Below are 22832 nucleotides of genomic sequence, written 5' to 3' on the forward strand. Positions count from 1 at the left end.
TAAACTCTAATTAGGTAATTATCACAAAGAGACATTCCAAGCAGGGGCCATAACACATTTCCAATGAAGTGATCTGTTTTGCCTTCCTGCTCCCTCCTAAGATACAAAAGGAATCTCAGATACTTGCAGTTAGTATCTCTTTTGCTAGCATCTCACTATTTCTGTCAATCATTTACCTTTGTTATGTCTTCCAAAGCTTCAGACAACCCTCTCTAAACTCTCAAAATTAGTAATTCAGTGCACTAATTAATCACAATGTTTAACTGATGTATTCAACCCCTCCCATTATCAAAATAAACTCTGTGGTAGCCCATGAAATATTACCCTGTATTCCAACACTTTTTTTGCATATACTGTTCTTAATTCATATTGTAAATATATTTACTGAGATGTTAGGTACTCAAAGCACCCTCACATAGTACAAGCATGAGGAAAAAGGGATTTTGCCTACGTGTCAGCATCGGATGAAGAAGTAGGAACCTCAGTAATATAATACTGGCATGAATCTTGAAAAATTATCTTAGTTCAGTTTCATGTTGTTACTTGTAGACAGGGAAAAAAGGAGAAAGGAAATGAAAGTTTTGTGGCACCTTGAGTTACTCTATTGTGTGGTAGGCAGTGTGGGAGAAATATGAAGGCAACTATTTGACAGTTTGACAAGTGGGCAGTGAAGACTTGTATCACAGTTAAAGCTGAGGAGAAAAAAGCTGAGATAACCCTCAGTCCATGGAAGTCCTTTTACTGGCAACATGCAGTTTTACCTAATATATTGGAATCACTGGAGAGATGCAAAGGAAGAAATGGCACAGTCAAAGCAACAACCCAGAAAAATAAATTGTGCAGCTCTAATTGGACTGACACAAGTAGGCAAGGCTGCCTTGCTCTAGGCAAAAGGAGAGGACAACACAGCACTGAAGGCAAGTATAAACACTTTTACCTGCAAGGATGAAAGCTTGTAGCTGAATTTAAAAAATTAAAAACTGGCAACATTTGCACAAGATTCTGTGCTCAAGAGACTGCCCAGAGAAATGCAGGCCTGCAGAACAGGAAGGACCATTCACTCACCGAGACAGGAAAAACCTGGAAAATGAGGTTTCTTTTAACCATTTAGCAACTATGCTGAAAGCCAGGTGTGGACAAGGTAGTATTCACAAAGACAATTGTTTTCTTGTAAATAACTGCAGAAAGGAGAAAGGCAGGTCTGTGAGACCCAATGTAAGCAGGGAGCCTTGTTCTACTGCATGTCTGCAGTCATTTCTCTAGATTGAGTAAAATCACCTGTTTGCGTACAGCAGAGCGCAGCTCACGTCTTGAAAATGGGCAGTGTGGTCTAAGAGATGCAACAACCCTCTTTTTTTTTAACTTGCAGAAACACAAAGCTACTTTCATTAATGACTGACTGTAATTTACTAGCATCATAAAATGTCTATCAGTAACTTAAAAAAAACCAAACATCAGTACTTTTTTAACATTTTCTCTATAGCATCAGCAAACGTGGCATTTAGGATAGTCATCTTTCCACATTAGCCACTACTAAGAGAAGTGATGGATCATTTTGTTGCTCTCACAGGCACCTCAATTTCTACTGTGAATTCTAAGTACTCTAGTACAACAACTTTTTTTTCCACTGCTGTTCTGTCTCCTAATCCTCTTAAAGAACTTACTTAGAGTTATCTGGGGGTCTGATTCTAATTTTTCAATGTGGTTATTCTAATTCTCTCCTGCATTTCAACTACTCAGGTTTACATTATTCTCATTGGTCTCACAGGGCTGCATATTTCAGATCATTCAGGTCTTTTTATCATGCTGCACTGCATTTTTCTTTCTTTTTGCCTTTGTCACATATTTAAAAAGAGAAACCAGCCCTAGCTGGAAAACAGAGAGCTCAGCCATAACCTCTACCAAATATTCTCAGACATAATTAACTAGCTTGGATGTTATATCTAGCGCTGTAACTGATTACTTCATAGTTGGAACATTTAAATGACCAGAATTTCTATAGCAATATGAATCTCTTTAAATTATCAGGATCAACCATGTTCATTTGAAAAGAGTCTATTCTACTATACATTAAACTGTTCAAAAATGAGTCCTGAATGGCAGCTCTCGCTTATAACTACGTAATACTGAAGTGTACAACCACTTTTAATAAAATGATGGCATCTTGTGGCAGAAACCAGTCACTGCAAGGATTACGGTTTAAGAAACTGATGAAAAAATGTAATTAGTAACCTACGCCGTTAATCTCAAGTATCTGTTTCAGTTCATTACTTACATCACTACAAAACTGGAAGGTTTGCAGTGTTATTTTGAAAGACTTTTCTTTCCCTACATTTCAATTATGAGTAGCATTGCTTTGGTCTAGATTATAAATCACTGTTGGCATCTCACAAGTGAGTTAACAGCACTCTTGGGGTAGGTGGTGACCATTTTTGCAAGTTTGATAGATATTCTCAGTTTTAGGAGATCCACCTATCCAAGTTTTACCTATTGCCTTCAAAAACAGCACTGGCAATCATGCAATAATACTCTGCTGAGCAAGTTGTTTAGGAGGAAGAACAGTTTCTCAGATGCTAACTTATTTTTTTTTCTTCTCATATCCTGTGAAAATCTAGCACCTCCTCAGGTCTTCTAGCTCCTCATTCCTGCCAGCCCCTCAGCAGAAGCCCACAATGCATGCCTACAAGAAAAAGGAAGCAAACAGGGTCTTGGAGCACTTCCCTCAGTTTGCGAGGAAAAGGTTATGTTTCATGCTGCAAAGCTGCTTCAGCGTAACACAATGTCTGAATGATGCTAAAAACCAGCATCTGCAGCTACCAGCACTTGCTGGGTGCTGCCGAGCAGAACTGAACAGCAGTGCTGTGCTCGTCAGAAAGACCTCGGTAATCCCCATGAATTTGCCGTCCCTTAAATGCCTGTGGTGTGTTTTTCTAGGCACACAAGTTACATCAAGATTTTCAACAATACTTCGTTAAGCAACTCCAATTCTTTACCTAGCATTTGCTCTTCAGTAGGATCACTCACTGGTAACAGTCTGCTACTGTGGTGTTAAACTTCGATTCCTTGTGACAAGTATTTGAAGGTGCCTTTTGCTGTTCAGACAGATATTATTACAAGCATTCAATTTCTTCAATGTTTAATTCTTTTTCCTTCCAGGGTACTCGGCTTATTCTTTTGTCTTCTGGTTGTTTGAGGAGGGAGGAAGTGTTATTTGTTTTAATTCTTCTTATACCTCATCTTTTACTAAAAAAGCTAACATCTAGCGTTTTTCTTAGCATATGAAGATGATATTCATGTGCACTGGGGGAGAAAGCAGGAGCAATTTTACCTTCACTCATGAGCATGCACAGTAATCTTGACATAAAAGTTCTTTATCTGTGACTGTGATACAAGTAAGCATGAGCAAACTATTCTGAATTTGTGGACAAACTTGCTGAAAGTGAAAAAGAAATGTGGATTTCGTACACCGAACATGAAAATGAGACTCAAATCACCACCTACCTCCCATGCACTTTACTTGCTTCTTCTTGTTACTCTGTTGCTACCTTCCCAGTCCCTGCTATGGTATCAGTCTAGCTTAGTATTTAAATGAACACAAAGGTCTGCCTAATAACTAGAGTCTAACAACCCAAATAAAGCTTACAGGCTTGAGCTTTTTAGGGCAGGAACCAGCTTTTTAGGGCCAGAGCTACATCTGCGTAATGCTCTGTATGCCTACATAAAACAGCATCCTCAAATGTCATCCATCATGTGCTTTCTGGCTTTGAAAAATGAGATGTTATTCACCAATATTTGAACGTTAATTTCCTGCAAAAACAGAGAAATATGCTATAATACACTTCAATAGCACAAAGGGTTCTTCTGCTATTTGGCAATTCTACCTCTTACACTCTTTGCTATATCTCCACGTGTAATAATTCAGTGGATAAAAAAAATATTCAAAAGCAAGGATTTTTATAAATAAATTCTGCATTACTTCATCTGTCAAGTTGGCAACAATCTATAAACAAGAAAGGCAGATGTATAAAATAATCTCTTTGTAAAATTAATTTGCCTTCTGCCCTTTCAGGTAGTATAAAATTAATCAGTGAATACTGACAATACTGCACAATCTGCTACTGCGAAGAAGAGATTAATCCTGCCTTTGGAGTGAACGTAATTCAGTCTGCCCAGATTACAGAAAGTGAGCATAAAGACAAGCATTTCTGTATAAGACATCAAGTAACTCCATTTTAGTTGAGTGTTTTTAGTGAGCATTGCTTCAGGACACTGGTACACCAGAAAATGTGTTGTGTGTTGGCTGTACATAGTAAGAATATGCTTGGTACTGACATAATTTTCTCCTGCCAGCATTTGTTGACCCCAGCCACAAAGGACCATTTGGATGACACATCAGACACGTGGGTGACATTGACCAAGACAAAAGACAGATTTCAAATCATCTTGGGAAACCCATAAACCCTACTTTCCTACTACAGTTTCTGTAAGGGAATTTCACATTAAATCAAATCCTTCTCTGGGGACCTGTTTTGACATGACCAGCCAGGGACTATTATGTTTTAATACTACTGAGGAAGACAATTTTAGCCTTCCTTGGCTTCTCAGGTGAGAGAGATGATGTTATGTTTTGTGGTAACCAAAGCAGCACATGGTCATAAAAGTTAAGTAAGGCTAAGAATTTTTATACTGTTCTGTGAAATTACACCAAAAGAGCATGTAACTGGAAAACTAACATCAGCTTGCACCAATCAATTTTACATCTGCAAAAAAGGTGCAAAAATCCTTTCTTACAAATGCAGTTGTGTTCACATCTGAGTCTCTCAGGGATGTGTTTGGTCCTGCATCATTGTAGCCTAATGGCTATTACATAAACCTGAGAAGGAAAAGTATCTTCATTTATACATCTGCTTAGCAACTCTAGGCAGTGGTAAGAAACTTGGAGCTTTCTGTGTTCTGTGGAAAGCTGTTTTCAGCTATGGGTACACAAAATGAATCCTCCTTTTTTCAGCTAGCAATTTGCATAAAATATTTCAAACTAATAATGACGAGAAAACTTTTTCTAGTGATTCCCATAAGCTAGAGAGCAGATGCCATTGCTGTAGATATTACATCTCAGCATCTTCTTTATTTCTTTCACTGGAGAACGTGTAAATTACATTCATCTTAGTATGTTCATTCTCACTGGCTATAGGAAAGCACAAACTTGTCAGTCTTTTCTGCGATTACTTCACTAGAAGTGGTCTCAAAAGTACTGTCCTGCAGGTATCTGATCTGCCTTAGCTTCTCCAGTCCTCAGGACCCTCAAGGGCTCTCAGAAAAGATCCTTTCCTCTCCTCCTTACCTTTTGCTCAGAGTGAAAGTACTCAAACTTGTCACCAGTTTTGAAAGGGACCACTCAGACCTTTCAAGTCAGCCTCCTTACAGACAACTTTCTATCTAACTTCTGGTCCAAATCTCATCTCACTCTCATACCAGACATGTTGCCACAGAATAGCCCACTGTATTTAACCTCAGAAATAGTCCTACTGAATTTTGCTGCAGTTCCCTCTCCCAGGCAAATCAGCAAAAGATGACAAGAAGAATCTCTTCAGAGAAAGTATGCAAACCTTTTCATAATGTCACACCTATAAAAAAATACTTTTATTATCTGTAGCTAAGTCTGAATCACATTTTGGAAGACTTAGACTGTATTCCCCACCTTCCCTCTCACCTTTATTAACAACCATTATCAAGTTGCTGTTTCTCATTATAGTTACACCAATCAGAAAAACAAAAGCATCCGCATAAGGGAATAAAACTCACCATGCTGTTCATTTTTGAAGAGGATGAGTTTGCTCTCTGCTTCTGTAGGCTGTTAAGCTCTTCTGTATTTCCATCCTTTGGTTTTATGATCAGCCGACTGCCTCCAGCAGTACCTTCTGAAGATGATCTCAGTCGCTTCTCAACAAATCTGCTTTCTCTGTATGGACTGAAGCTATTGGCAAGATCAACTACAAACAGAAAAGCAGCCAGAAATCATTACAGAGAATTACCCTCTACAAATGCTTTCTAAATGAGAGCACTGCTTTGCTTGAAATGCTTACATTAAAAGTAAGTCACGTAAGTGATGATCTGTAAAAAGCAGATCCTTCTGACCTAGATAAAAGTGTCACCTGGACCACCAGTTCAGGGTTCAGCTATCAATGACTAGCACACTCCACATGCTACAGCCCAGTCCCATGGCTCCTCACGGACTCCAGAAAGATGTTTCCTCCATCCTTTACTTTCTCCCCTCATTCTAGGACACTTCCAAACCACTGTCCAGTAAAATCCACCAGAGAAAATATCACTGGTGCCAAAATCTAACCTGCCTTACCCTAAGTCCCGAGGCAAACGCAGGTTTTACAGGGCCAGCACTGGTACCACTGCATAAGACAGGGATGTACACTGGTTCATGTTCCTGTTTCGGCCGCCTAGCTCAGCCCTGCATCCACATCCTCCAACCCAGGTTGCAGCCAGCAGGCTGAATCCCAGTCCCCAATCCCAATTAAACAGTAACACATCCAAAAAGAGGGGAAAAAAAAAACATTTTGAAGTGTTAGGGCAAATTTAGATATGAGGAAAGAGAAAAACATAATAGTGTAATAAATCTAATGCAGAAAATAATATCTTCTTAACTTTTGCAGGAAAACAGCCATTTTCCATCAGGGTCTGTATCACATGAAATCCTTATCACATAAAAACATCTAAAAATATACTAAGAAACACGTGGCCCGTCAAATCTGCTCATACATTAATGTTACATTCACAATGCTATCTATAATATCAGCTATAATACCAGCTACAGAAGAGAAAATACCAGTTCCCAAAGAAAACGCAAAGAAATATGTTGCGTGAGGTTTTAAATACTGTCTTAGCAAAACCAAAGTTTTAAACCAGTCTGTTTTTAACAGCTAAAACTACTTATAACCCATCTTAATGAATGTCATATAAGCTTTTTCTATATTTATTTCATTTCATATCACAGGATTTTACATCTTTTTTCAATGGTCCCTTTGTATACTTGGCCATTTTCTAATTTTAAACTGATTCTTCATCACACAAGTTAAAAAAAAATACTGCATTTTGAACAGAAGTATAAAACCCTAACAATTACTCATTTACTTCAATATAGTGCAGTATTTGCCCCAGTCTTTCTGTAAACATCGATCCTATTTACAAAAATCCTTTATCACAGTTTCAGGTCCAGTTAGCTGCCTTCCAGAAATATAGATTAAATACACAACTGCCGATGTATGAGTTTCAAATGCACTGTGTATTTCTAAACATCACTCTGAGCTGCCTACTTGCTGTTCTGCAGTACACGGCAGTAAGCCAGCTTCAAAATGATAAGCCCATTCACAAATGAGCCACTATTGCAAGGAAGATCAACTGAGTGCTCAGGACGAGTAATATACATAAATGGAAATATTTTTTCTCTCAATAGATTAAAGTTCTGAGGGAAAGAGATCCCTTATGATGAAAGCTATTTTAATGGATTAATTTGACTTTTTTTTGCCATTTATGTACAAGATATCCAACCAAGCCTTGCAGTGACAAATAATTCAAAACACAAGATTGCTTTCGATCCACGTGCTTAGAAAAATGTCCAAGCAAAAAAGATGGGTATGAATTTATATGAGTTTACACTCATTCATCTTCTAATACAAACACTATGAATGTAGTCTGGTTGACATCCACAAATTTTGGCCCACCAGATACAGCCTTAGAATTATGCAAGAAAGCACCGTTCTTTAGGTTGGTTTGAAAAAAAGAAACTACCAGAGACAAATGCCTTTTGACAGATGTCTGTCACTCAAGGGCCTTGTGCCTTTATTCATCTGCATCTCTATAGACTGAGATTTCTAGGCACAGCCTTTCTACTTAATCTTGTTAATATTTCCAAATCCCTTTTCATAAACTAAAGATCCAGTGTGAAATTTAGCCGGTATTTAACTCTATCCATTTCATAATTACATAGTGAGAACTTGCACAATGTTATTTCAAACCGAAGTAGAAATAGGATCTTTCAAACTCTGACACAGCAACATTCACTCCAAACTACTCTATAACATCAGCTGAATACAGCAATCAAGAGTCTAGAAATTTTGAAATCCAGATCGATATAAGATAAACTTTTTTTTTGTAACCAGGTAAAAGAAGATTTATTTCTTTGGTGATGTTTCCATCACAAACAAAGCAACTCTTTGGCTCAAGGGGAATATAGGCATGCCTCAAAAATCCTGGCTTCAGCATTGAACAAGAGGCGAGAATCAATACTTTCCTTCTTAAATCATTTTCTACTACAGGAAAGCATAGCTATGGACAGCACAGATGGGTACTAGCAAACTGTAAAACGTGAACTCAGAAAAACAGATTTTTTGTTGAATTTTTACCATTCTGGGAGGGCACAATTCATAATATTTTAACTTCCTAGCTTGCACTCACAACTCTACAAATCACTTTATGATTAAACAATTCTTACAGAAGAACTGCGGCCAAAGAAACCCTACTGAACCCAACAATGAAAAGACCATGAGACATACCTTTAGAACAGTTTGTTTCATAACCCTGTTGTGTTTTCAAGGAGCGAGGTTCAGAACATGGAACAATCTTAGACTCCGTTAGAGGAATTGTGTCTCTCATGTGCTTGGATGGTGTGCTTTCATCTCTGTCCCTACTCAACCCCTGTGCCTTTGGAGAGAGTAACACTGGTTCTCCTCTATGCTGTAATACAGAAGTTTCTAAATGTGCATTTGCAGAGTTAATTTCTCCTATGTGCCTGGCATTGTTAATATGTAGTTCATTGGACTGCAACAATACTTTTGCTTGATTAGCAGCTGAGGTTTTGAATAAGGTATTAGATTCACCACTACAGGAGCTTGCACGACTCACAGGAGATACACCAACAGAATGGCCAGTACTTTCCACAATATCCATTTCCCTCACAGGAGCAGCAGCAGGGTTAAAGAAGATCTGAGAGGTAGAGACATTGTGGCCAAAATCCTCTGCAAGCGGTGCTGCAGTCCCACTGCTGGGCAGAGCATCAACCTCCGAAACAGAATCCTCTGTCAGGGCAACAAAGTCAGAGGGAGTCTGGGCAGCTGTGAGGTCAGCCGAGAGCAGCGGGGACTGCAAGGAGCTTCCCATGCACTCTGTCGCCTCGGCCGAACATGGAGGGGAGGACTTGGCAATCACAGGTTCACTTTCCACATAAGGTTTAACCGCCAGCACACACGTGGATTGCTGCACAGAGGAAACTGACTGACTCTGTGGAACTGGTTTGGAAAATTTGTAGTGCGATGAGAAAGATTTAGTGAGAAGCTTTCGTGTGGATTGTTTGACAGAGTATCGGCTCTGCTCCTCTACAAAGCCTGAATCATCACCCTCATTATTACCAGAACTTATACAATTTATAAAGACATTCTTATTAGCTGAGGGCTCCTTTCCCTTTTCAAAATCATCTGTCAAAGACCTTGTTATCTTCTTGCTACGTGAGCTGCCAAAGCCAACTGAATGCCTTCCTCTGCTTTTAATGTGTTCCTCTAAGCTCAGTTTTTGGAATGCGTCGAGAGAGGACTGGGCACCATTTGAGATAGCAACGTTTTGAGTAGCCGAGTCAGGCTTCTGCTCACTTCCCTTCTTGTTATGGAAGCTAATGGAAGGAGTGCGGAAAATACTCCGGCGCTTGCCTGTGCTCCCTGAGCTGGAGTTAGTGCTGGATGGGGAGGAGGCGTGGACACCAATGGCATTAGCAGAAGAAGGTGAAGAAGGAAGGGAGTCGTGTCTCCGGCTAATACTTCTCCTGAATATTGGCAACCGAGATACTAGAGTTGATCGTCTGGATCCTGAGTCCCCCATCAGGGCACAAAGTGTCCGTGGGTCTTTGCAGCCAATAAACTAATCTAGGATAAAAAGAGAACAAAAAATTAGAGGAAATAAAAATAAATTATTTAGCCTCAAAGTCCCCTTGAACAGGTTTTAAGTCAGCCTTTAGGCTGGCACATGAGATGCCAACAACCATTTTGTGATTTTATGATGAATTTTACATACAGCTGCAAGTCGTTGTACATGCATTACTGAACGTTTTTAGAATTTCAAAGTGATGTTCACTAGGCAGCGCTGAAAACCCAGCAGCTGAGCAAAGACATAGCCCCAGACATTCTACAGATGAGAGATACAGTATTATATTTGATATATTATACAATGCAGATCACACTGGGTAACAGTATAAAATCTACATGCCAAAAGAGATACAAATATATCAACCAAGTATCCTTATATATCCAAGTTCTTAGAACAAGTCTTCTTATAAACTGTAAGCTCTCTTTTAAGAGACTTGATTTTTCATCATCTGAGGAGAACAAAACATTTTGTTATGTCCCTAAATATTCATATTTTTTGCAAAAAACAAGAGGATATAAGTTTTCCAATCTTCACAGAACTTTCAGTTCGATTTTAATTCCTTTATGTGCTCCTGCTAAAGGCTGTAGTTACCACCTACCAGGAGAGAAAATGCTGGCATTGCAGTGAAGCTAAATTATGCACTACTAAAAATTCTTCCTGAGAACCTGTAAGTTCTAGGAATTTATTGTCAAAATACGGGATCATGTTTTTCAGCTTGAACTTTAGTGTTTCCTTCGAACACTTATCTGAAATCCCTGCAGCCTACTTGCTTATAGTAAGCTGGTTTTGCAGTTTTTCAAAATTAGTGAAAAGTGTTTCATACACAGACACTTGGCATTTTTTATAGGTATTTAAGCAATAAAAACTTATTTTGATCAGCACAGCAGACATACTAGAAGAAAATTATTCTTTATGAATTATATACCAGTTCCATCTCCTTTCTGTTCTCATTATAATAAACTTCCCCTGTGAGAGACAGGACCATGGAGAAAGCAACAACATCATGTGATGTCTAGAACAAGAAAGACAATAGGCGTAACGCCCAAGTGCAACTTCATGAGCTGCAAGTGTTCAGCACATAGGAATAAAAATCAGTTCATTTATCTAAACAATGGTTGCAATGGTTGTACGTCAAGTGCAAAACCAAATTCATTCTTTCAATGAGCAATTTAAAATGCATTATGTGGCTGCACAGATATCTGTGAACAACATCTATATTTATACAGTGTATATCAACACACACGCATATATAAAAATAAAACTGGGAACAAAAGATTTAAGGAGTAATAAAACTACATATATGTTATATTGCTGGGAAAGAAAGGATAGTAAGTTCAGAGACTATTTCTGACCAGACACTGGACTGCTCTTTCTGCATTGTTAACATTTTTTTTTCTGAAAAGGTAGTACAGCCCCACTCTGAACATGCACTGCCAAGCAGACACGATATTCACAAGCATCAGGAATCAATAAGCAATTTTGTGGTTTAAGATGACAGAAACAGCTTAGGAACAGTCACTAATTCCTAGAAGTCATTGGTGATCTCTGATGACAAGCTAAAACCTGACCTAGACAATCCCCAGGTCCTGAAATTGAAACCTAAATTTGAATTCAGTCCAATGGTACAGGCTTTGATAACACAGGTATCAGAGTAACTTCACATCCACCAAACAAACTGATGCACAGCTAGTTGTTCCATTTCACTGATGCATAAGGTGGTCTGCATTTCCACCACTGTTAGAACAAAAGGAGAGGCAACAGCACAGAGAAGATGAGGCCCTCCAAATTCACACAGGGACTTACGTTATACCAGCTTGCCCAGCTGCCCACAATTTAGCCTACTGAAAATGGGCTTTGGCAAGTTGCACGCAACCCTCTCCACCTTCCCTGTATGAACTTCTGTTGGTTCTTTAACCACTTCCACCCCTGCTGTGTTGGGTTTTTTTTTGCTTTTGTGAACATGTACTTGCAGGCATGCTGATATGTATGGATATGCACATACACACAATGCAACTTCATTTAGAGACTGTGAGGGTTCTTCCTTATATTTTTAGGAAGACATCAAAAATTGCTTAAAAAAGACTTCAAAATGCTGTTTTGCAACTGCAGTAGATGAGCAAAATGTTTATAAAATACTTAAAATTGCTATAATCAATTTACACTCAGACAAAATATTGGTTACCATCCTTCGTCTCTCCTATCTAAACCTTAATTGCCAGTTCACTGCAGAACAAACCATCCTGGTCTATAATTATTAAATTCTCTGAGTTGAGAGCAGAAGGAAGCAGAAATGTCAGCAAAAAGCACATATTCTAGCTTTTGCTGGAAATGTATCTAAATAACAACAGATTACTTCTAATAACTGACCCATGAATATACAGAGCCGCAGGCAACAACTTTTAATAGAATGCATTGCCTCTAACTGCAGACAACAAATTGATATTTATTCATTCGTTCTTCCTTCCTTGCCTCTTGAAGGAAGAGCACAAAGAAACTGTCAACATTTCTCTTACTGTCTAAGCAGCAGAAATCCTCACCTATAAAACATGAACTAACTACAGTATACTGTTCTTTCTAGGTCTATAGCTATCAGAGGACATTTCTCAAAACACACACATCCATACATACATATACATACATTAATACTTATGTACATATACAGTTTAAATGCTTTGAATGTTAATATTTCATTAATATTTTTATTATTATTTGCATATAGAATTTATTATAAATATATACACAAACCTCTACAGCGGGGTACTTATATATGTGTGTGTAGAGAGAGAGAGAGAGAGATGGGTATTTAAAAGATACATAGATGTGGTGCTTAGGGACATGGCTTAGTGGTGGACTTGGCAATGTATTAGATTATCGGTTTGACTTGATGATCTTAAAGTTCTTTTCCAACCAAAATGATTCTGTGATTATAAACACACACACATATATACATGCACACAAATTTTGTAGTGTACAAGTGCCAAAGTTTAGCACTGAGTTAAAGTGACAATTCTACATATTTGAAGATATTGATACCCTCAGATATTTCATTATTTCATTCACTTACTGCAGAGGAGTTATGAACTGCCACATGCCTGATTATGAACAAAATTGGAGGTGTTTCCTTTCAGTCTCCACATTTAATGTAATTACTTGTGCTTACCACTTTGTAGCAGTAACCTTTACAGAGTGCAATTCATTCCAACTACATTTCTCTACACAATCACTAATTTTCTGTATCTAAATCCTTATCCCAGCTGGCATCATTCTTAAAAGCTGCAAAAGAGGAAAAAGAAAACAGCAGAGAAAGACACCTTTGCAGTGGTATTACACCATTCCAGACGAGTCCTTCAAATTTACACTGGGCAACAATTCCGATCCTATACGGTAAATCTAGGACCTCATATCAAGCTCCATGTATCTTAAAAGAAATCATGAGTTTTTTACAATAATAGCAAGAAGACAAGTAAACAAGAAGGACCAAGGAAAAGTATCAGCCTAATAATGCTTTTAATTAATCAGGCTTCTTGTTTGGGACAAAATGTATTTTGCATCCCTGTCACATAATGTGAACAGTCAAAAATACTTGACACAGTGTTCTGTACAAACCATTAGCTTGTAATACACTTCAATTATAAAATCAAGTTATTCCTGAAACTGAAGTGTTTACTTAGTGCTACAATAGAAAGAAATTCACATTTTGCTTTTTATGGAAGGGATTTTTTATACACATTGTTGCACCCAGCATTACAAAAAACAAACTTTGATATATTGAAGGAAAACACGTGCACTATTTTGAAAACACTTAATTGCAACAAGAGTGATGGTAGATTATGTCAGGTTTTGCTTTTCCTCAAGAGTTTGGCTATAGCTCACAGTTCCTTAGCTCTTGTGCCAAAACCAATGCAAGTGAAAAACAGGCAAAGTGCAAACAAAATGTTTTCTCCTTTATTAGCAATTTAAAGTCCATCAAATGGAGATAGTTTCCTTTCACCTTGGTCTGCACCAAGATGTTGCAAAAGGCAAATTAATCTCAAATATCTTAAAAGCCATATATTGAAATTGCTAGAGAAAACAAAGAAGTGAACTTTTTTATACTTGGGACTTACTCTTTCCACAGAGATCTTTGGAAGAACCATCCAAGTATACATGGTCTTTATCTTGCCTACAGTGCTTGTATAAAACACATTCAGAGTACGAAATATATATAATACAGGGTAAGAATTATACAACAAGCTCTGCATTTTATCTATTATTGTATCTTGTCAAAAGAAACAAATTGCTCAACTTTCAAACAGTGAATGTAATAGAAAAAATCCCACAAGTGTTAAACCAAGTAAAATTGTCAAAACATTTCACCAATGTCTCCAGAGAAATGTACTCTGTCAATCTACCAGCTGAAGAATAAAACCTAGTAGTTCTTATTTCTGCTTCTGCCAGGGAATTACTCACACAAGTGTGCCAGAGTGCAGTGTATTCAGTAAACAACTCTCATCGCTGATTTTGAACTCCAGTAGATGGAGCTACGTATCTACTTTTTCGTTGACTACAAGTATGAAAAAGCAACTGTTGGTGCCTTTTACATTCCTCATTGCCTTTGAGGCAAAATTTAGAACTTGAAATTATTTACGAATATTACCCTTATCATAATTAAATGCCAAAATTTCATTACCAAAAGCTAATATATGCTTATTCAAGATAGAACTGTAATGCATAGGCCAGTACAAACACTCCCTTTTATAAATAACCAACCTGCTACTACCTCTCAAAACTTTTTAAACAAAGCTTTCACAAAGATGTATCTCCTAGAACTACCAAACAACGTCTCCCACACAATGAACAAAACTGAATTAGCTATCCAAGTTTCAGTTGTGGGGATAACATGACACATATCTGAAAGGCCCCAACCTTAAATCAAAGAGCAGAATGTCGATAACTTGTCTGCTCCCTACCTCTCTCCTCCACAGCAGCATGATTTTTAGGCTGAGCTTAAATTTCAAGGAAGATGATACATTTTCTTTATTGCTTTGCATCAGGAATCATATATTAAATCAAAACACACAGGACTAACGTGAATCTTGAACTTGAACATACCCCACCCCTCACCTGAGCACTACCATATGGCAGGAGGCAAGGATCACATAACAGACACAGATTCTACAGACTAGCTGGCTCCAGACATACAGAAATTAAGTTAATCCCAGGATACTAAAAATACTCACGGAAACACACTAAAACAAATATTTTTAATTGCTGGTGAGTCAATGGAAGTTGTAATGCAGCTGATGCACTTGTAAGGAGTGGTCCTTCAGCCCAACACTTAACAAACATAGTACCTTGTGGCTCCCACTCGAATCATTAAACTTCGTCATTAGGATCCCAGCACTATATATAATTCTCAGCATTCTAACATTACCGCCTTCAATATTATTTAAACTTTATTTCAATATTATTTGTCTCTCTAGAACATTTGTGACCTGGTTTTATCTGCATAGGTCCCAGAAGTCACCATGTGAGCAATCCAGTACCCCAGGAGAATGTCAGAGACTAAAAAACCATTAAAATATTGATTTACATTTAAAATTAAACAAAGTAACACCTGCATATAAATATGTAGAGCTTTAGTTGTTATCAAGGATAGTGTAATTGGATTAATAGGGCCTTAGTGAATGTACTAGCAAAGCCAAATGCCTGTAAAATAGAAGGCACTAGCAAAGAAAGGTGGGACACTTGATACTGAAGAAATAAGGTTTTGCAAATGAAATGAGTGAAATTCCTTCTAATATATAATAGCTCCATGTGCTTCTGTGAATAACACGCTTCCCTGTTCTTACTTGTGTATGTAACCTTGCATCATTGTACAGAGCTCAAAAATGTATTTTGTGGAACAGCAGCCACAGCCGTATTCTCGGTGTAAAACTTCTTACGCTATTACCATGTCTGCACTCATTTAGTTTTGTTTTTCTCAAGATTTTTGTTTGCTTGTTTGTTTTTAAAAGAATAATACTCTACATAGGGAGCTAGACCTTTAAACAGGGATGTGTGTCTAAACGTGCACACATATAATTCCACGTACTTATTCTCTCTGTATTGAAAACTGATTGGGGAAAATAGCTTTATATATCTGGGAAAAAAGAACACAGAATCCAAGTACTAAGGTATCCTAGGGCATCTTGCCCTAGTTTTTTTTCAGTTTCCTGTGTTCTGCAGCCCAGGCCTATCTTTATTTTCAAATGCTCCCATGCTTTCAGGAAACAAAAGAGGAAACAGACAGATAAGATTGCAAGAAATAAATTAGAACACACACACACACATTAAAACCCCATTTCCCATTTTGACTGGCCTTGTACGAGCTGAAGACAGTTATTTTATAAGACTGTGTCCTGGTTTGAGCCAGGATTAAGCCAATTTTTCTTTTCACTGATTTTTTTTTTCCTTCAGTAAGCTTTCTTGTAACTAGCAACTGTGTGTTCTGCTAGGCTGATAAGACAGTGGAATGTTTTTCTAACTACTGAGGTTTCAAGGTTACACCTTCACTCCACTGGCTCAGACACTATGGGGAGATCTCTGACCCCCCCCCGTGGGAGGCTGAGTTAGACAGACAGCAAAATTGGCCAAAGATATTCCATTCCATATATCTACGTAAGCTCAGAGGAAGGACAGAGATCTTAGAAGACAGCTTCCTCCTTCTTCTCGCGCTCTCTTCCATCCATGGCCGGCGTCCGGGGAGGACTCTGCTCATCCATCACCGCCGACCCTTAGGCTCGAGCCCTCCTGACCCTCATAACTCTCTGCTTTCTCCAGCAGCGGCTCCGGGATTCCTCGGGACTCTTCCCAGTTCAGGGGAGTGCTGTGGGAGTTGCTGGGGGTGGGGGGAGGCGAGAGGCTTTTGCCCATATCTGAATACATCTGTATATAATTGTATATATTTTCTTGTGTGATTCATTAGTGTTTTAATTAAAGCTGTGTAGTTTAGTTTTCAATCCAGCCAAGTCTCTCTCTTTTTCTCTCTCTCCTTCCCTAACTGGGTGGGGGGGGGGGAGGGGATTGAGAGCATTGTTGTCGGACCTGAGTCAAACGGTGACAACAATTAATTGGCGCCCAACGTGGGGCTTGCTTTTAAGCTCAGATTACACATTTTCATCAATTGGGAGTGTCCAAAATTCCATCTCTGAGGGGAGGAATCCCTCAGATAGCAATGAGCAATAATTCTGCTGGGTGTCCTGACGGATTGAAAACTGAACAGACACTTGCTGCAATGAATCTACTGGATCTTTTTCCAAACCTGCAATTGTACATGTGGTATGTAGCTGAGGGCATTCTGCACTTTGTAGCTGCTCTTGTGATTCTTTTGTGGTTTATTGACAGAACTGTAGCCATAGTGAACCGTATCATTACGAGCCTAGTGATCCTAGGGATGATTATACTGTTCTCTATGGGGTCACTGTATGTGTACGGTTACACTGCTAGTCCTACTGGTACAACTCCTAAAGTGAATAGAACGGTGACAGACTGTAACTCCAATTCCCAGTGCTGAAACTAAATTAGAAGTGTAAAAAACATTCATAGAAGAAAACTGGAGATATATTATCTACATATCCTCTTTTGACTTAAAACTAGCCAGAAGGCAAATGTTAGCATGAGACAGATCACATGTGACCACTAAGTATGTAAATTCATCCCACTTGGACAAGGTGAACTCCAGCTTTACTAAAAGAGAACCAGGGAAACTGATCACTAGAAACCTAGAGGCCACAGTTGTCTCCCGTCTACATTTAAATAATCTACTTCAAATATACTCTGCATCACACCAAAGGCTGATCTCAAAGCACTTTGGTAGAGTTTACAAAATATCAGGACATAAGTGAATCCAGCTTACGGGTAATCATTACATGCACCCAGCAGGCAGTTACTCCAGTAAGAGCTGGGATCATCTACTGGCAAAAAGTTGACTGTGAAGACAACAAACAACTAACTTTCACCTGTTCAGCAATCAGACACAAAAAGGTCAGAAAAAAGGCAAAGATCACACCACAGTGAAGCAGCAATCACACTCATGTGACTAGGTTTTGCTGTGCTGTCAGTTTTTGAAAAGAGGAGGAAACTATCTCTCACGTTTATAATTTTTTTGGCTATGTGTACAATGCATTTCCTACAACGTCCGCTATTCAAACTATTTATAGGTTAAATAGAAACAGTTACAAGTATAAATACGCGGCAGCGCAGAGCGGAGAGCGGCAGCGCCACCAGCAGCGGTGAGAGCTGCTCCTTTAATTACTGAGGATTAGAGAAGGGGCCGGGCTTCCCGGAGACGGCGAAACCGGAGCAGAGCGAGGAGACCCGAGTCTGAGCGGGAATCCTGAGAGGAACAGGAAGGCTGACGTGGCGGGGGGCGTGGCTGAGAACGATGGCAAGGTTTAAAAGCGGCCATCTCGGCAGCTCCCTCAGAGCACGTGGCAGCGCAGAGCGGCAGCGGCAGGAGCAGGAAGTGGCGTGAGGGCGGGGAGCGCGAGGGCACGCGGAGAGCGGCGTGAGTGGAGGCAGGAAGAAGACTACATGGGTAGCTTTCTCTAGCATGGTGACAACACGCCCTAAAACCGTATTGAAAAATGATGTGGGAACTCAGACGGAGGTTCTGAGCAGGCACGCAGCTGTGCAGGTCTCTGGCTGCAGCGAGTGCCTGAGCCTGGCACTGGTACCAGAGGGAGCCAGTGGCACCGCGTGTGTGCGGTGTGAGCAAATCAATGATCTCCTCAGGCAGGTGGTTAGACTGACAGAGGAGGCTGAAAGACTTAGAATCATCAGAGAATGTGAGAGCAAAATAGATTGGTGGAGCCAAACCCTGAGGCAAGGGCAGAAGGAAGAGGTGCTAGAAGAAGTGACGGATCCCCTCCCCTCCTGTTCTCAGACAGAAGGAGAGAACGTTAGGGACATGGAGGAATGGAGGGAGGTCTGTCCTCGGAGAGGCAAGAAAAAACCCTCCCAACTCCCTCCACCCTCCGAATTGCCCCTGAAGAATAGGTATGAGGCCTTGGAACTTCAGGGACAGGAAAATGAAGTTGGAGTGACAGATTTGTCTAGTGAACCGCCTAGGACTTGTTGCTCAGCTCCACGCCTTAGGACTTCTTCAACTAAGAAGGAAAGGAGGGTAATTGTGGTGGGTGACTCCCTTCTGAGGGGAACAGAAGGGTCCATCTGTCGAGCAGACCCACCCAACAGGGAAGTCTTCTGCCTCCCTGGGGCTCGCATTAGAGATGTTAAAAGGAAACTCTCTAGTAAGGTAAATCCATCTGATTACTACCCACTGCTGATTTTTCAGGTTGGTAGTGACGAAATTATTACAAGAAATGTAAGGGCAATGAAGAGAGACTTCAGGGCCCTGGGATGGCTAGTTAGGGGGTCTGGAGCACAAGTAGTGTTTGCCTCCATACCTCCTGTAAGAATGGGTGGAGAGGTAAACAGGAAGAGTTTACTTACCAATGAATGGCTATGAGACTGGTGCCAAAGGCAGGGCTTTGGTTTTTTTGACCATGGGCTGCTCTTCGAGACACCTGGCCTGATGGTGGCAGGTGGGATGCACCTGTCCCAGAGGGGGAAGAGGCTTTTGGGGCAGGACTTAGCAGGGCTCATTGAGAGAGCTTTAAACTAGATGTGAAGGGGGAAGGGGAGAAAACTGGGTCTGTTAGGGACAAGGCCAAGAGAAACATACCAGGGCCTGAAGGGGGGTGGTCTAAGGAGGATTTGGTCCCACCAGTGTGCTCTGCTTGCTTCCTGAAATGCCTGTACACCAATGCACGCAGCATGGGGAATAAACAGGAAGAGTTAGAGGTCTGTGTGCGGGCTAAGGGTTATGATCTGGTAGCAGTAACAGAGACATGGTGGGACAGCTCACACGACTGGAATGTGGCCATGGATGGCTATGTGCTTTTTAGGAAAGATCGGTCGGTGAAGCGAGGTGGTGGAGTTGCTCTTTATGTGAGAGAGCAGCTAGAATGTATCGAGTTTTGTGCAGGGGCTGATGAGGGGCAAGTTGAAAGCCTGTGGGTAAGAATTAAGGGGCAGGCTGGTGTGGGTGATACAGTTGTGGGGGTCTACTACAGACCTCCTGATCAAGATGAGGAAGTTGATGAGGCTTTCTACAGGCAGTTGAAAGCAGCCTCACAACTACAGGCCCTAGTCCTCATGGGAGATTTTAACTACCCCGATATCTGCTGGAAGACTTACACAGCCAGCCTTTCACAGTCTAGGAGGTTCCTCCAGTGCATTGATGACAACTTCTTAATGCAAATGGTGGATAAGCCGACTAGAAGAGGAGCGCTGCTGGATCTTGTGCTCACCAACAAGGAGGGCCTTGTTGAAGCAGTGGTGGTCAATGGCAGCCTTGGCTGCAGTGACCACGAGATGGTGGAGTTCAGGATCCTGTGTGGGAGGAACAGAATACCCAGCAGGACCAGAACCCTGGACTTCCACAGAGCAAACTTCGGCCTCCTCAATCAATTGTTAAGGGAAGTCCCATGGGACAGAGTGCTAGAAGGTAAAGGGGCTCAAGATACCTGGTCAACATTCAAGGACCACTTCTTGCAAGCACAGGATCAGTGTGTCCCAATGGGTAGAAAATCTACTAAGGGAGCTAGGAGACCAGCGTGGTTAAAAAAGGAACTGCTGGGCAAACTCAAATGGAAAAGGAAAATCTATAGATCATGGAAGGAGGGGCTGGTTACTTGGGAGGAATATAGGACTGTTGTCAGAGAATGTAGGGAGGCAACTAGGAAAGCTAAGGCCTCCTTGGAACTTAACCTTGCAAGTCGGGTTAAGGACAACAGAAAGGGCTTTTTCAAATACATAGCCAACAAAACTAATACCAGAGGCAATATAGGCCCACTGCTGAATGAGGTGGGTGCCCTGGTGACAGAGGATTTAAAGAAGGCAGAGGTGCTGAATGCCTTCTTTGCCTCTGTCTTTACTCCTGCAGGATTTCCCCATGAGCCCCAGTTTCATATAGCCCCAGTAGAAGTCAAGATAAAGGAGGAGTTTGCCCAGGTAGATGAGGATTGGGTTAGGGATCAGTTGCGTAATCTGGACATCCATAAATCGATGGGTCCGGATGAAATGCATCCAAGGGTGCTGAGGGAGCTGGCGGAGGTCATTGCTAGGCCACTCTCCATCATCTTTGGTAAGTCATGGGTAACAGGAGAGGTGCCTGAGGACTGGAGGACAGTAAATGTCACTCCAGTCTACAAGAAGGGCAAGAAGGAGGACCCGGGTAACTATAGACCGGTCAGCCTCACCTCTGTCCCTGGAAAGGTGATGGAACAACTTGTCCTTGGCACTATCTCTAGACATATCAAGGAGATGGGGGTCATCAAGAGCAGTCAACATGGTTTTACCAAGGGTAAGTCATGTTTGACTAACCTCATAGCCTTCTATGAGGAAATTACTAGGTGGATAGATGATGGTGGAGCGGTGGATGTGGTCTATCTTGATTTCAGTAAAGCATTTGTCACCGTTTCCCACAGCATCCTTGTAGATAAGTTGATCAAGTATGGGTTTGATGATCAGGCAGTGAGGTGGATCAAGAACTGGTTGAAAGGAAGAAGTCAGAGAGTTGTGGTCAATGGGACAGAATCTAGTTGGAGGCCTGTGACTAGTGGAGTCCCTCAGGGGTCGGTACTGGGACCGGTGTTGTACAACATCTTCATCAACAACCTGGATGAGGGTACAGAATGTACCCTCAGCAAGTTTGCTGATGACACCAAGCTGGGAGGAGTGGCTGACACACCAGAAGGCTGTGCTGCCATTCAGAGAGACCTAGACAGGCTGGAGACTTGGGCGGGGAAAAACCTGATGAAGTTTAACAAGGGCAAGTGTAGAGTTTTGCATTTGGGGAAGAAAAATGTCATGCACCAGTACAGGTTGGGGGCTGACCTGCTGGAGAGCAGTGTAGGTGAAAGGGATCTGGGGGTCCTGGTAGACAGGAGGATGACCATGAGCCAGCAATGTGCCCTTGTGGCTAAGAAGGCCAATGGCATCCTGGGGTGTATTAGAAAGGGTGTGGTTAGTAGGTCAAGAGAGGTTCTCCTCCCCCTCTATTCTGCATTGGTGAGGCTGCATCTGGAGTATTGTGTCCAGTTCTGGGCCCCTCAGTTCAAGAAGGACAGGGAACTGCTTGAAAGAGTCCAGCACAGACTTACAAAGATGATGAAGGGATTGGAACATCTCCCTTGTGAGGAAAGGCTGAGGGAGCTGGGTCTCTTTAGTTTGGAGAAAAGGAGACTGAGGGGGGACCTCATCAATGTTTACAAATACGTAAAGGGTGAGTGTCAAGAAGATGGAGTTAAGCTTTTTTCCAGTGATGACCAGTAATAGGACAAGGAGTAATGGATACAAATTGGAGCATAGGAGGTTTAAGGTGAATATCAGAAAATTTTTTTTTACTGTGAGAGTGACAGAGCACTGGAACAGGCTGCCCAGAGAGGTTGTGGAGTCTCCTTCTCTGGAGACATTCAAAACCCGCCTGGACGCCTTCCTGTGTGATGTACTCTAGGTGACCCTGCTCTTGCAGGGGGGTTGGATTAGATGATCTTTCAAGGTCCCTTCCAACCCCTATGATTCTATGATTCTATTAAATAATAATCTGAAAATAGAAGTATTGAAGAGTATATGTCTGCTTTGTGATTCAAATATCATGGCATCCACTCTCTGATTAACTTTCCCAAATGTGTTTGTAAGCAATTAATTATTAATTTTTAACAAGTGAAGTGGACTTGCACAGTCCTTGAATGCATGTGGAAACTACAACGTAACAGGACAAAAAACCATTCACTAATGTTGACACATTTTTGATTGACACAGGGATGGCAGTCTGATGCCTGCGTAGGATTCAATAGGATCAAATGGCATCCTTCTTCCCT

At 40.8% G+C, this 22832-nt stretch overlaps 1 protein-coding gene across 7 annotated transcripts in view; it reads right to left on the bottom strand.

Annotated features, from left to right (window-relative positions):
- Positions 1 to 22832, bottom strand: part of CCSER1 (coiled-coil serine rich protein 1) — a 655276-nt gene that overhangs the window by 573408 nt on the left and 59036 nt on the right. For all 7 annotated transcript variants that reach the window (XM_051619517.1, XM_051619519.1, XM_051619515.1 and 4 more), the window contains exons 2-3: positions 8565 to 9923; positions 5803 to 5990 (exon numbers count right to left, since the gene is read on the bottom strand). In XM_051619517.1, the coding sequence (XP_051475477.1) occupies positions 5803 to 5990; positions 8565 to 9879 (1503 nt within the window). In that variant the 5' untranslated portion in view covers positions 9880 to 9923. The remainder of the gene's footprint in view (positions 1 to 5802; positions 5991 to 8564; positions 9924 to 22832) is intronic.

This window comes from Apus apus, chromosome 4 (genome assembly GCF_020740795.1).
Source record: "Apus apus isolate bApuApu2 chromosome 4, bApuApu2.pri.cur, whole genome shotgun sequence".
Lineage (NCBI taxonomy): Eukaryota > Metazoa > Chordata > Aves > Apodiformes > Apodidae > Apus > Apus apus.